Source organism: Parasteatoda tepidariorum, chromosome 2, assembly GCF_043381705.1.
Source record: "Parasteatoda tepidariorum isolate YZ-2023 chromosome 2, CAS_Ptep_4.0, whole genome shotgun sequence".
Lineage (NCBI taxonomy): Eukaryota > Metazoa > Arthropoda > Arachnida > Araneae > Theridiidae > Parasteatoda > Parasteatoda tepidariorum.
The window spans coordinates 98,051,184-98,067,202 of record NC_092205.1 but is presented as its reverse complement, the minus strand read 5'-3'; the positions used below and the strand labels follow the sequence as shown (position 1 = coordinate 98,067,202).

Genomic DNA, 16,019 nt, shown 5'->3' with positions numbered 1-16,019 from the left:
AATTTCATTCTTAAACGACCTGCGCGCGAAGTCGAGCACTTTACGGTAGCACAGTTTAACGAGGACCAATATAGGGAAAAATATTCATCATATTTATCATCAGGGAATTTATTTATTAATAAAAATATTATAGTTGCTTCACGGTAAAATATTTTTATAAAAAATGTTTTTTTAAGGAAAAGGTATTTTGAATCAGCTCTAGTAAATAAAAGAATTTAATTTTCTGCAAATACACAAATTTTTTTGCTGAAAAAATGCTAGAACACTAACGTTTACATAAAAATTATCATATTTGCTACCAACTTGACTAAATAGATCATGGTATGTGATAATTAAGATATTTAATAAAATTTTAGTCATATTATTGAAATTCTTTTTTCTTATTTAGGCAATTTAATTTCATAGTTATTGGCATCTATTTTCATGCTTTAGGCTACTGAAAACAACGATTTTGTTCATTTTTTTTATGGCAACCCTTTGTTAGTATCGGAGCTAGTCTTTTTTCTTTTGTAAACACATTTGTTACTTACATTTTAATTTGTTGAACGAATTTAGAACTCACATTCCCTGCTAATGAAGCAATTTCTTACATTTTTAGGAATTCTAAGGCAGATTTTCGACATCCTCTACGACGATGACGTTATCACCGAAGAATCGTTTAAAAGCTGGGAACAAAGTGATGATATAAACAAAGTGGAAGGCAAAGGTGTAGCATTGCAATCTCTCAAATCTTTTTTCACTTGGCTAAAGGAAACAGATTCTGGTGATTCTGTGACTGATGAATGACGATTCTTATGCTCTAAAATATTTTACTTAGATAAAGACTCGAAAGCAGTTATTTTGTATGACACAAGCTTATGTAATGGATCCTGTTGCGATTAATCAATCAATTGGATCTCTATTCCGAGTTTACTATAGGAAAAATGAATTGTCTGTGCAATTTAAACAAAGTTATCCCCCGTTTTGTAAATTAAAGAAACATTTGCAGCGTCTAGTGCATCTTATTAAAAGAAAAATATTCCTTTTGTTATTCAATGATTGACTTGTGCATGTGTTTAAAAGGGTACAAGTTTTATCTTGTTCATTTATATTTAATGTGAACAATTGCTTCTGATGTTTGGATGGTTATGGGACTTTCTTCTTAAAAAACCGTGTCGGCAGTTTCATTGGTTTTGATCCATAATAAATGATGAGAATCACTGAAAGAGAGACACCCGATTATTTTTAAGACATGAAAAGATTTTAGTTTTCTTTAAATTATGTAAAATGATCCATTGTACCTAACTGTCAATAAATAGGCTGATTTATGAATTGTTAATTCTTCTTAAAATTGCGTATGTTGTCTCAAGGTTATGCCTTTAATTATTTTATTCGGCGATTTTGCTCAAGTTTAGCATCTGTTTATTTCTGTAGCGACACGGAGGGAGGTTGTCGTCAACAACATTATTTAAACTGTTTCCTGGCATTCTTTTTGTCCAAACTGTTAAGTCTATTTGCCACTCTTGAATTTTGATACTGTTTTTATGTTAGAAATAAAGTGAACTATGTAAATATATATATATATATATATATATATTTNATTATATTAGTGTTTGTATTTTATTAATTCAACCATGAATTTAGGCAATGTTTTTAGATTAAAATTAAAAATAATTAACAGCTGGTAAATTTTATACAAATATTGCATTCTATTATTTTATTTAATTTATACAGTATAATAACATTACTTAAATAAAATACTTCATTCTCTATAAAAATATATATAAATAAATATTATAGTACTGTTCCTACTGGTGATTAATGTAATTTTTTTTAGGCAAAATAAAAAAGTGTATAATCATATACTTAACAGCATACCGTCACGATGAAATAATGAGTATCTGATTTAATTTTAGAATAATTTAACATTTACAAATAATTTTTAAACATTTACGAATTAAAAACATTTACAAATAATTTAATTCTAGACTTTGCCAAATGTATTTCTACTTTATATTGTGATATCAAAATGTAAAAAAAAAACTTCTGTAAACTAAATAGCTGCAATGTTGTGCAGAGTATTTTATCTTTTTTTATGCAGTAATTACTATTGATTTTCACATAGTTTTTAAACTCCTAATACTTTTAATACGATATTATTTATTACAGCAACTAAATCTCAAAATCAAAGCATGCATTTAGTATTGAATTTATTACATTTAGTATAATTGAGAAATAATCCCTTTTTGAAGAGTCCGATTCGCGTGATTTTACCGTCGATCTTTTTTCGATAATTACAGCTACGGATTTCACGATTTTTTATTATTTTTGAGTGTGATGAAGATATACAAAATGGGGAAAAGGAAATAATTAGTGCGCTTTCCCCCTAACAAAATGCGAGAAGATCACCCATAATATTAGAATTAAAAAATATTACTTATTCGATTAAAAAAATTATTTTATTTGTCCGTAAAGCCTTTTTTTTAAGTTGACGCTTCTGTTACTTTAATCAGTAACATGTGAATTTGTTATTATTGATTAATGTATCTAGCAGGAAGACATTAGTACTGGAGAGGTATGTCGCAGAAAACAAGCAAAACTTTTGCCAAGGGAGTGCTATACTTCTGGTTGGTGTTTGGGTCCAAGACTTAAGTTTGGGAATAGTTTCTGTGTGGTGTTCAAAGTAATTTTTACCCTTTTTTTGGTCTTTAGTATGAAAAACGATAATTAGATTTGTTTTTACATATTTAGTTAAAGGAAAACAAAAGATTTTTGTATCGTATATTATTGAATGTGCATAAAAATAATTAATAAAGCTAGAAAAATGCTTATTGGACTTCTTCACACTTTATTGAGATCTCATTTTCTTTTCAGAAAAAGTTACTTATTTATAAAACTTTCATTAGGTAAGTCAAAGGAATTTCAGGTTCAGAAACCCAATCTAACTCCATCTAAAAATGAACACAAAATGACAGTGCAGGTTTTGAAAAGAAGGTTCTCAGGATTATAAAGTAATGAAATAAATTATATATTACGATAACTAGCTACGTGCTAGACAAAAAAAATTTTACTTATTTCTTTTAAATATGTGATTTTTAATATAAGTGCCCTTTTGATGAAGCCTGGATTCAGGAATGTTAAAGCTCAATGTCAGCTGAAGTTTTAAATTTGTGATGTGGGCTGCACTCAATGCAAGTATGGATGTGAAAAAAATACTGCAAAGAAAATTTAAATTTTTGCATCAAAGTTGTCCACAGTCCTTAAACAGAAAGACTAAAATCGATTATGTGATGGGAACTGTGCTGCTGAAATTAGACTTGCAAAAAGGGCTATTCTTATTTTAACTATTTTAAGATTTGCAATTTTGTTGCATTAAATAATGAGTTTCTGTTCTCGATTTTTTTTTACTCTTTGGCAAATTGGGTTTTGATTTGGATTTGATGGCGTTCACACACTTTTCAACTGTGTTAAAAAGTAATAGTAAACAGTGCGCATGCGTCGTCATTCCATTCGTTGCTATGGCGACTACTGCAGGTTTTCTATTTATCCTCACTCGTAGGTATTTTTGATGTATTTACGTAATAATAATTTAAAGTATGTTCAGATTCTTTTTATTATTAACACATAATTACTGGCTTGACGATGATTTCAATATAAATATGAATACTGAAGAAGGAAAAGTATTTTGTGACGTCTTGAAACACGTACATAGGCAGGATATGAAAATCAAATCCGACGACAAACATCAATGGAGATAGTTTTTGCAACCCATGATTTGAAATGTTTAACGGAGTCAATCCATAAAGAAAAAGTATTTGACCAATGGGTAACCAGGGATCGTAATAAGGCGTTTTTTTAAATCTATTTGAGAAAAATCGAAAGTAACAACAAAAAAAAGTAGAATAGGTGTTCCCAAATTTATAAAAAAACTTAATTTGATTGTGAATTTAAACGATATATACTACTTTAACGAGTAAAATTTCGACAATTTTTTTATTGTTCACTCATTTTGCATCCTTTTTTTTCTTTCAATTCTTTTCAATCAAGTCAATTCTTTTTCTTTTAGTTCAGAATTGGGTCGGTTGTTCAACGGCAGTCATAAAATTAAATACTTGATCCAGGAGTTCCATTTTCTTCCGGATTGGGTTCAAAATATCAAGGGTACGTAGTTGGGTATTGGTAGTCGTTTAACGAGGTTATAAAATATATAAAATTCATTGTATTGTTTGTTGCGAGCGAAACACTACATATAAACAAGGCTTGGCCAGGATCTGCTGTCTGTAGGGCGCTGGACCAATGTTCAAGAATTTGTGGGTTAGATCCCCGCCGGCCGAAGACTCCCAGTGTAGTGAACGGTGACTGATGCGCGTTAAATCTGTCGAGTCGCAATGTTCTCCATGTTCCCATAACAAATCAATACCTCTGGGGGTACTGATTCAGGAGCTTCCTTGTCTTCTGGATTGGTCCAAAATGACAAGGCTACGGAGTTGAACAGTAGTAGTCGTAAACCCAAAAATTGGGTCGGCTGTTCAACGACGGATATATATATATCTGTATAAAAACGTGATAGTTAATATTTAGCTGTTAACTAAAGAAGAATAAAACTATTTTTAATTCAATTGTTTTTATTAAATATATTTTAAGGACAAGGATTTATGTTTAAGATTTTAATCAATAAGTTTATTATTTTGTGTTATATATAACTATATTGTGTTATATTAACTATAGTTATGGCTAATTTCATAATTCTTTTTTTAACATTGCTTAAATGAATTTTTTTAAATACTTGGAAGTTTATCAACATTCAATCTATTACTTAATATAAAACTTTTTAGTTAATGAACTTTAAATAGATTAATGATATAATTAATAAAGCTAGAATTTCTATTTAAGGTATTTTTATTTCTTAGATAAGTCTCATCTTATTTTTTAAAATAGTTTTTCAGTATGTACGTATGTTACAAAACTTCATACTATAATAAGTGCAATAAAATATCCCCTCCCATAGAAATAAATTCATTGAAAATTTTTGCATCTTACTGTCACGTTAATTGAAAACAGTAACAAAGCTTGAGTATTACAAATAAAACTGAAATTGTTGAATATATTCAGGCAATCATTGAGGCACTGATCAATAACAAGTAAACTGATTACTGCTTCGAGTTTTATGTTTTTATTTTATAACCGTCGTTGAACAGCCGACCCAATTTTATGGGTTTACGACTAAATGTTCAACTCCGTAGCCTTGTAATTTTGAACCCAATCCAGAAGACAAAGGAACTCCTGGATCGAATATTGGGGGAATTTTGCCTTCTTGGAGGATTTTTTGATGGAGCTAATTCGCATTTGCGTTACATGGAGAAGAAGACCACGAAAACCACCCACGTTTAGCCTTACGGCAAGGGGACTCTAACCCATGATCCATCTACCGCTGAGGATATTTCACGTCAGCACTGTGGTCGGTGCAAGTCGAATGCGGAATTCGTATCGACTGGGATTCGAATCCGGTTCGCCTCATTGCTCTATCCCCTGAGCTATCGCTGTGCAATGCTTCGAGTTTCAGAATTTGAAGCCGACATTGGCGAAGTTTCGGGTTGAGTTAAAACGGAGTTTACGGAATTCTAGCATTATTGTTCTTTTGTAAGCATCATAATTTTCACCCATAACGCTGTTTTTCGAAGCTCTGTCGCCAAAGAAAATAATAAAAGACATAGTTTAAGCCCCTTACACTTGAAGCAAAGCGATGATTTTAAACTATATATATAATCTTGCCGTGAAGAATTGTTTGCGCTTCAGAACAGACAATTAATAACTTAAATATTTTAAATGTTATTAAACTTTTTAAAAGTTCGCCAGTTTGGAGACATTTTCCCACCTAGATGAAAATTATCAAAACCACTGCCTTATTCTCAGTTTTTGCAAATTTTTATGAGTTCAGGTAATGCAGCATTGGAGCACGTTCTTAAATATTAAAAAATTAGACCACAATAGCTTTTCATTTTCACAAAACTGGCTTTTCCCCATATTTTCAAAATAAGGTTACAGATGCGCTAAATTTGACCTAACAATCAGGAGAACTGTCGTAAACTCACAGCAGTTATAAAAAAAAACTATTAATCACAAAAAAAGCATAATTTCACATTACGATGGAGCCTTCGAAAACAGACTTAAATCGGTCACTTTCTTTTGATTGCGTACATGTTGTTATACGTTATTAGTCATTTTTCTGGGATACGTGGGAAAATTGCTTTTAAAAAGTAAGAGTACAATTGGCGATCGAAATAGGCTATGGGTGGCGTAGAGCAGAACTCTCTACCTATAGCAACACGTCGCATGCTTTCACCACTAGCGTGTGGAGAGTCATAAAAGAAGGAAGTATGTTAGTTTATGTCTTGATTTTCAAACAGATTAAAAAAATTTTAAGTTGGGAATTTACATGGAACAGAAAACTCCATTAAACATACCACTAAAAGAAAGCGTCATGGAAATTTAAAAAGATATTTTTAACAATTAAATTCGAAAAATATAAAGAAAAGGGAAAATATCGTAGTACATTACTATATAACTGAAAAGAGGAGGAGAGGGAAGGGTCAAATGCATGGAACCGGTCTTCTTCCTAGATGGCGTATTCGAGCGTTGCGATGGCGAGTAACTTTGAACAAAATTTTTGGGAGTAAGAGGTTTTCGCTTTGAAAAGTATCGAATAAAAAGTACAAATACTAAACAAAAATGTAAGTGCACTTTGAGGAAATCGAAAATGTAAGTAAAAAAAAAATGTATGCAAATTTTGTTATAAAACATTCTTATATATTTTACAAAATGTCTGCATTTCTAAATAACTGTATTTTTTAAGTTAAATGATATGGTGAACTAGTGTATTTATATGGTATAACTCAAAGAGAAAAAATTTCCATGTCAAAAAAATACTACTACTAAAACTATTAAACCTTGTTTTATAATATATACTATATTTCATTTAAATAAAATATGATACAATAACATTTGCCATTTTGTAATATGAACGCAATGATATTTCTTGTCTCAATGCATCTAGTTTATTTTCAGACGATAAAATTAAATAATTTGCTGTTTCCAGATCTTTGGTTTGAAGTCGGAAAAATGTTTGACATAAGTTTGCTGACGATATCTGTAATAAATAAATTTTTAAATGAAGTATTCTGAATACTTTTTTATCCGAGTTAACAAAATATTCACTGCACACTTGCTATATTTATCACGCCGGTAGCGTTGTAAATTCATACATAAAAAAAGTGGAAAAACTGCTCACAGGTATGTTAAAGAAAATTTTAAATATATATTTAAAATTTGAGTTTGACTTAAAGTATGATTACATGCATGCATTAATTACGAACATTTGTGTTAACTTTATCAAATGGATAGTTTAAAGGCCATTTGTATTTGTTTAGGTTTTAGAAATTGTCTAATATGGTTCACTATAGTGTTATTGATAATTGTTATACAATGAAACTTATCAATTTTTAATGAAAACCGAACTCATCGAAATGCAATTGCTTTACTGTTTGTCATTTAGAATATTTAAGATCATAGTTCATTATTTATGGTTACATTTATTTGCGTTATTTGTGATGTAATTTTTTCATACATTTGTTCTACATTGAGTTTCATGATGCAATTCAATGCGATGTGCTTTGTTATTATACGTTAGCATGATTTTCGTGTCTTGATTTTACGTTGATACAAATAGAAATTGATGCTGTTAATTGAAATATATGCTTTAATATTTTAGCAATAATGCATTAAAAATGAAGCGTATTACATCAAAGACTATGTCTCTTGTCTAACAGAGACTGTCTTTTGTTCACCTCATATTTTTGGCGAGAATAAAAAGTAGCCAAAATTCATTTTTTATGATAAATGAAAATGAACCATAATTTCTTTTAACATCGTAAATATCGGTATGCAATTTCACCTATTGACATTAATACTAAACGCAATACCTAAGCCTAACCTCGCATTGATGTAGCGAATTCGATGTTCTTCACTTTATGGCTTAAAGTTGATATAGACAAAGGTTAAGAAAAGCTATAATTAAATTGGGTTACAACCAGTTTGAACGTGCTGTTCTGAGTCTGCCCCCCCCCCTTTCAGCTCTGCGTTCTCTGAAAAAGATCCAAAAAATATTAAGCTGAGGTTTCGAATTCATTGTCCCGTGCGTGTATGTAGAAGGTTGGTCCAACTCCCAGGAACGGTTCCTGAAATCTATTTTCCTGTGATATCTGAATTTTTATAAGAATCGGTTTACTGAGAGCATTAGAGTCAGTTTTAATTAATTTATGAGTATGCCATTAATATTAATAATACAAACTTTTCAAAAAACATTTTTTTTAAAATTTAAATATTTTTATTGAATACAGTTTCCTGAAAAAATATGACATTAAAAAATGATATTAAGCAAACACATATTTCACATAAGAATTAACCATATGCTAAAAATAATTTATAAGTATTCAAATGTTTACCATTAAAAAGCCCGACTGATGTTCTTTTTCACCCGCAATTGTTTAATGAATTAACCTCACTGATTTATATTTGTATGCATTGGTGGCTATGAGCTTTGAAGAATTAATGATTTTATAAGGAAATATAACGATAACTTATTTTAATTTAAAGTTGCGCGACAACAATCTGAAAATTAATCAGACCCGTCTGTTTTTATTTTTATCAACATAATTTATCATATTTGGCATTCTTATCAGTTTTGAAGTTTCGTTTGTTTATCAGTATATCGCTTTTTAATAAAAGGCGGGTAAGATCAGAATTCCCGGTTACAAATATTTGCTGTTAATGTTCCTGGTTCTAAATGGAGGATTTCACGTATCAAAGGATAAATTTAAAGTTATTGTCTTTATAGGTTTATTTTTGAAAAACTCTCTAAATTTGGAATGTTAACTGAACCAATCATGCATGAACGCATAATGAGTTTGCTCTCGCAGGGAGATGAAGAATCACTTGAGTGTTTGAGTAACTTACTAAAAACGGTAGGTAATGAACTAGACGATCAAAAAGTCAAACGTTCGAAATAAAGTGTAAGTGTTCCTTGTTTTCATTTTGAACAGTGATTTTATTTGTCATAAAAAGTGAGGGAAATTATTCTTGTTACTTACAGTAAGTTTGAAGTCTTAAAATATAACGAATTTTCAATCTGAGTTATCCTACTGGAAAAGCTAGTCAAGCGCCCACAGCTATGTTGAGCTATAAAACAATATAGAGAGTGTTCTGTAATGACCTCCCATAATCATGAAAATACCTAATCAAAAGAGTGTACAAGCTATTAAAAATTTTCAAGTTTATATTTCAGTGAAGAAAAAACATATACGATGTTGAAATATGTTAAATAACTATTGGCAGAATAAAAATGCAACAAAACCAGTTTTATAGCCAGATAACTTGAAGTGATTTAGAAGTCAATTTAGTTTAGTTCATTATATTGATTTGTTAGATTTTGGCAAACGTTATTGTTTCATTTATTAATGTATACACTTTTTTGACTTCATTATCTTTGAGGATTTATATGTTAAAGTCAGTCATCGATATGGAAACATTTTTTTTATACATACAGAGATGAGCATTTGTCATTCAGAATAATGAATAAATTATTCATTATTTTCTATCATTATTCTTTATTCATTAGTCAAGAATAACTAAATAATTTCAGTGCTCAACAAAAAATGGGCACGGAATACTCTAATTGACTACGATTGTGACAACTACAAATAGAAAGTATATGATAATAAACTACTAGTAATTATTTATATAAGTTACGAGTAACGATTTCAGATAAAAAGTTATTATGATTACCTGTAATCACAACAAGATGCGATAACTGGCATATGGTTACAAGTGACTGTAATATTTTATTTTAAACAATCAATGTAATCAATATGTACGATTATAAGATGTTATTTTTACCAGCAATCATAATCTCAGGAATAATTGTAAAAATAGTTACTGCGCGAATACATAAATATGTTGTACATGCATGAGCACTCAACTACGTTGTATGTTTATGCGTATCTATACACGAGCGAGCACTGTACATAAATACTTGCATGAATAAGTAAAAAATGTTGAATGTTACATACATTGTATATCCGTACTTACCGTATGTTCAAGTGTAGATACATACATACGTAGGACACACAATGTATGTTAGTATGCATGTATGCACACGAAATATGCAAGCAAACTTCCGTATGTGTGCACAGTTTCACATAGAGTACGTAGGTACATAATGTACGTATACACATTAAATGTATAGGTGTGCATGTAAAAATGTACATACGTACTTACAAATGCATACGTATATGTGTACATGTAAAACATGCATGTTCATACAATATACTTGCGTATGCGCTATGTAATAGCAATTTACATACGCTAGTTAGCTTACACAACGTACCCCCATATATATACAGACGTACATAAAAGAGTTTGTAGTCGATTACAGGAATCATTTACAGGCAATTACAGCTATGTAATCAATTACTTGCAATCGTGATAACTATTTTCAATGTATGTATTCACGTAAGCACAAAATACAAATATATGTATGTATATACAAATATACATGCACTCGGTACATATAAATATATTGTACATGCATTCGACATGCATACATTGTGTACCTAAATTATAATTGTTTCATATCATTTTAAAAATATTTGAATAAAAAATCCTTTTCAAGTATTTTTAAAAATTTTTGAGGGTATTTACTTTCATATAATATAATGCATAGTTCAGGGAAATGTTTACATGACAAAAAAGCGTTTAATTTAAGTTAAAATTATATTTGGGAATTTAAAATAAGACTATCGTTTGCTTTTGAAAACGATAAGAAATTGAGTTTTATAGATACTAGAATAAATACTTAAAATGAACTTGTGCTGGAGTAAGTTAAAATAACATAAAAATAAACATCCACACTTGTCTTAGTTTTATGGTTAAATTCCTAAAATAAGATATTTAAGAGCAAACGTTGTTTTACATATCGTTATAGACAAAGACATCTTGATATAGGTCAAGATGGGTAAAGAATTTGACTTACATACACATAATGTATGTACATACATTGTAAATACATTTATTTCTTGTACATGCACACATTTATACATTATATGTACTAACGTACATGCATACATTGTATATATATACGTTTAATGCAAAATTATACAAAAAATTTTCTACATACATACATTCACTCATACATTACATACACATGTTTTGATGATGTACATAGATATGTGCGTACATACATATGAACATACAATACACGAAGAATGCAGAATGCAGAAATATGTATATATGTATACGCACACACACACACACGCACGCACACACGGTGCTAGATATATATATATATAGTAACTTACTAAAAACGGTAGGTAATGAACTAGACGATCAAAAAGTCAAACGTTCGAAATAAAGTGTAAGTGTTCTTTGTTTTCATTTTGAACAGTGCTTTTATTTGTCATAAAAAATGAGGAAAATTATTCTTGTTACTAACAGTAAGTTTGAAGCTTAAAAAGATAACCTATCTTAAATCTGAGTTATCCTACTGAAAAAGCTAGTCAAGCACCCACAGATATATTGANATATACAGTCATACATTTATGTTATGTGCATACGTATTTACATACATGCACATGTGTACGTACAAATATTGAGTTTAAAATATATCTATGTATGAGTGATTGCACGTATGCTACATATACATATGTGCGTCTACATATGTACGAACTTACATGCATTAATCGTTCATTAATAAATTGTATTAATAATTTGTAAATTGTATACGTACGCTCATTCTACGTTCAGAAAAATATGTTAACACGTCCAAACATATATACATAGTACGTACAAACTAAATAAGCATATAGTATGCAATCGTAATTATTTATAATCGTATATTTTAATTACATGTACTCGCAATTACTTGCAATCGCGATTGCTTGTAATAACATCATGTAATCACAGGGTTGTGAAATTGGTATATTTGCAGATGATATTATTATTTGGAGTTCTGGCAGGAACATAGATGCAATTGAATCTGAACTAAATAACTCATTAAAGGGAATACAGCGTTTTGCTGGTCTTCACAAACTCAACTTTAATCCAAAGAAATCGGTAGTGAGTTTCTTTACCACAAACAAACGTCTCTATAATTACCAACCTAAGATTGTTCTAGATGGTCATGTTCTTAAGTATGAAAAATATCCAAAATACTTGGGTTTTACACTTGACCCCGAGATTACCTTCAACAGACATATCGCCAATCAGGTGGAGAGGGCAAGAAAGAGACTTAACATCTTGAAATATATTTCTGGACGCGACTGGGGAGCAGATGCCAATACCCTAAGGACAACTTACACTTCCTTTATCAGACCAATGCTGGAATATGGATTCCAGATTTTACTGACAGCTTCTGCTGGTAATTTAAAAATGCTTGAAAGGATACAGCTGAGTGCTGCACGGATCATTACAGGCTTACGTAATAGCTGTCCTAATGAGATTGTCCTATACGAGGCTAATCTCCAACCATTGTTTATGACATGGACTTCTAGCACCGCAAAATATTACAGCAAGCTATACAGCTATGGAGACCAACATTGTACTTCTACCTACTTGATGAATTGGACAGATGTCCAGAGATTAAAAAGAGACAGTCCCCTTTGCAGGGCAGGTAAACTGAATCTGTTGTTCCCTGACATAGAACACTGCTCGATAGAACCAAATATAGACCCACTGAGAGACCTTCCGAGGGTTTTCTTTCACGAGGAACTTTTGGCCTCCAGTAATAAGAAAAATCAACATCCAGCACTTCTTAGACAGTTGGCACTGGAGACAATCCACAACACCCCAAATGAAGCAGTACATATTTTCACGGATGGAAGTAAATTTGATAATGGCAACACTGGTAGTGGTGTTGTCATAAAAAACCAAGATGACGTTACAAAAATTAAAAGGCTAAACTCAAACCATTGTTCAGTTTTCAGATCAGAACTAATCACCATAAACGCGGCTCTAGAACACATGATTTCCATTGAGAGTATAGAGAATATCTGAATTTTCACAAATAGTAAGAGCTCAGTCCAATACCTGAGTAATTTACAAAACATCAGTGACAGAATTGGCCTAAATATCATCGACTATTTGATGACTTACTCTTATCACAATGATATACATCTTCAGTGGATCCCCTCCCACGTGAACCTTCACTTTAATGATCTGGCCGATGAAGGCTCCAATGATCCCATAGATAGTAGTGGCCTTCTAACATACAATGAAATCTATGCAAAAGTAAAGGCCAACAATAATAGGACTTGGAGGATTCCACCTAGTCGTGAATGGTATCAACAAAATAGTCCTGGGGCTGCCCTAGAGCTAAAAGGTGATAGGAAACTACAGACAGCTATCACAAGACTAATCACTGGTCATACCCGCGGACTAACAATTGTTCAGGGTCAAAAGTCGTTTCCTGCATGCCTGAAATGTAGTACTCACCAGGCTTCACCTGATCATTTGCTGACCTGTATGGGACTGGAGAAAAATTTTATTTTGGAGGATCCGCAGATGGTGTTTGATTTTCTGTCGGTGAACGGTCTCCTGGACTTGGTCTAGCTTTGTTCTGGGCCAAGAGGAATAAGTACCACCACCACATATTTTGATTACTCAATCATAATCACTCGTAATCGTTTCTTATTGTGATTAGAAGTAATCACAATATCATCTTATTTGTGTATTTTCGTATGTAATTCTATGTTTAAAAGTTTTCATTTAATAAATCAAACAATAGTAAACTAAACAATTCATTTACATATACAATTTATGCATTGTTTTAAAAGTATTCAATTACCTACAATCTGTATTGCGATGCAATCAAGCCCACTTGAAATTATGATTACATCTACTCGTAATCATATTCATCACAATTACTTGAATTTAAGATTACCTGTAGTTGTCAGATTATGATAACTTGTAGTTACGATTTCTTGCAATCTTACTTTATGATTACCAGTAATCACGATGGCTTGAAATACCAGGGCTTGATAATAATAAGAAATTTTTGTTTGCTTAAAATATTTTGGATAAATGAATTTCAAAACTGCATTTTTGATTTGCAGAATTAGATATAAATATAAATATGATGGATTTTAAGAATGTCTTTTTTTTTTTAAAGAAAAAAAAACTCAACTTTTTGTCTTAATATTTTTGCCATATTTTGACAGTCTCTCTTTTTTCCAGATGGAAGGTTATTTTACACAAATGCAGAAAATATTAGACAAACATTTTAACAATTCTAAGGTCAGATTAAAGTTGCAAGAAGCAACAAATTTAAAAAGGGTAAGTCATGAAATACGATATCAAAATATAAATTTTTTAAATTTTGTATGAGTTAATTGGAAAATAATATCTGGGAGAGTCATGATGTAATGTATTTTTTACTCTCAGGTAATTGCGATTCTTTATAATAACTGTCAACCCTACTGAAATTTACCCTGTTATCACAATTTTCTATTCATGAATGACTTCAGAATGTTTTGTAAAAAATATAAATGTTTCGATCCCAAAAGTCAAAGCCATAAGATATGATAAGCGCATTATCTAATAAATGATATTTAGTTTGCCTGCGTCCACATTTTATATTACGTCTTATATTTTTATTAAATAATAGATTTTATTTAATGACTTTTTTTAACTTATAATTTTTTTTGATAAATAATGCTATCACACATAGGGTATCTGCGCACCTGGAAAGTCATGAGAAATCATGAATTTCGTTACTGAACAAAATTTGTCATGAAAAGTCATGATTTTCAACAAAAAAAATCATGGATTTAAGTCGCCGAAAAATCTAATTTCTGAAATGGAATTTACCTTCCTCCCCCTATTTTATGGTGTTCCGAATATCTGAATTTGAAACAAAATCCCCACTCACAGTCATATTTTATTAAAATATAAAATGTTTATCATGTTCTTTAAAAATTATGGTGTTTTTTCACAAATTTCTAGAGGGAATTATCTTCTAAACTTCTGTGATTTCAGAATTTTTGCTATTATTTATTTTTTTTATTTTATTAATTTCAAATTCTAGCTGAAGCAAGTCAGTCATTGGCGAATTTTTTTTTATTCAGAAGAATCAGGAGTATTTCTTTCCTTTCCGATGAACAAGAAAAGTATCTCTAGAATATAATTCTGCAAGAAAAAAAGAAGAAAAAAATTATTTGCTTTTGTATTTTTTTCAGCTATTTTATTGCTTCAAATCTTTCTTTACTCTGCTTTTCAACTTTAAAATCTATAACTATGAAGATGCAGAATATAGCAGTTTTGGTTATACCTATCATTTCAATTAATGTTATAATAATATTTTTTAAATTTTATTGTTGTGTTTTTGTCGGAGAAAATAGCAACTTCGTTAAGTCATGAAAATGCTTGGAATTAGTCATGGAAAGTCATGAATTTGAAAATCTAAAATGTAGCAGATGCACTGCATACATTTATGTCCATTTTCTATATGAAAAAGTAACTTGCTTAAGCATAACTTATAGAAAAGATAAATTATTCTTCTATTTGTATATTCTAATAAGCAATTTATTTATTCTGTAAAATCCCTACTGGATTATATTCAGCAAAATGTATCTTCCCAATATTTATATTCATGTCGAATATAAATATTGCTTGGGCAAGATAATTTTTTAAATGAATGGAACAAATAAATCGTACTTATAAATTCAATGAAGTAGGTAAAATATCATTTTTAGGGGTTAATAAATGTAAGTTTGTAATGCAAATAGGTCTAATTAAATATGTTCTTGATAATCATTTTCTTAATACATACAGGGAGAAACTTAGGCTAAGAGCATGTATTGCTTTACAATATTGTGTTCTATAATAGGTCTAATTAAATATGTTCTTGATAATCATTTTCTTAATACATACAGGGAGAAACTTAAGCTAAGAGCATGTATTGCTTTACAATATTGTGTTCTATCCTAAGATTT

The 16,019-nt window shown here is 30.3% G+C and overlaps 2 protein-coding genes across 3 annotated transcripts in view; both read left to right on the top strand.

Moving 5' to 3' along the window:
* LOC107446111 (eukaryotic translation initiation factor 4 gamma 3) overlaps positions 1-1,311 on the top strand; it is a 147,405-nt gene extending 146,094 nt beyond the window's left edge. For both annotated transcript variants that reach the window (XM_071178071.1, XM_071178072.1), the window contains one exon: positions 599-1,311. In XM_071178071.1, coding sequence (XP_071034172.1) covers positions 599-786 — 188 coding nt within the window. In that variant the 3' untranslated portion in view covers positions 787-1,311. The remainder of the gene's footprint in view (positions 1-598) is intronic.
* Positions 1,312-8,711: 7,400 nt separating this feature from the next.
* Positions 8,712-16,019, top strand: part of LOC107441322 (eukaryotic translation initiation factor 4 gamma 3-like) — a 49,352-nt gene continuing 42,044 nt past the window's right edge. The window contains exons 1-2 of the mRNA XM_071177034.1: positions 8,712-8,999; positions 14,263-14,361. Of these exons, the coding sequence (XP_071033135.1) occupies positions 8,904-8,999; positions 14,263-14,361 (195 nt within the window). The 5' untranslated portion in view covers positions 8,712-8,903. The remainder of the gene's footprint in view (positions 9,000-14,262; positions 14,362-16,019) is intronic.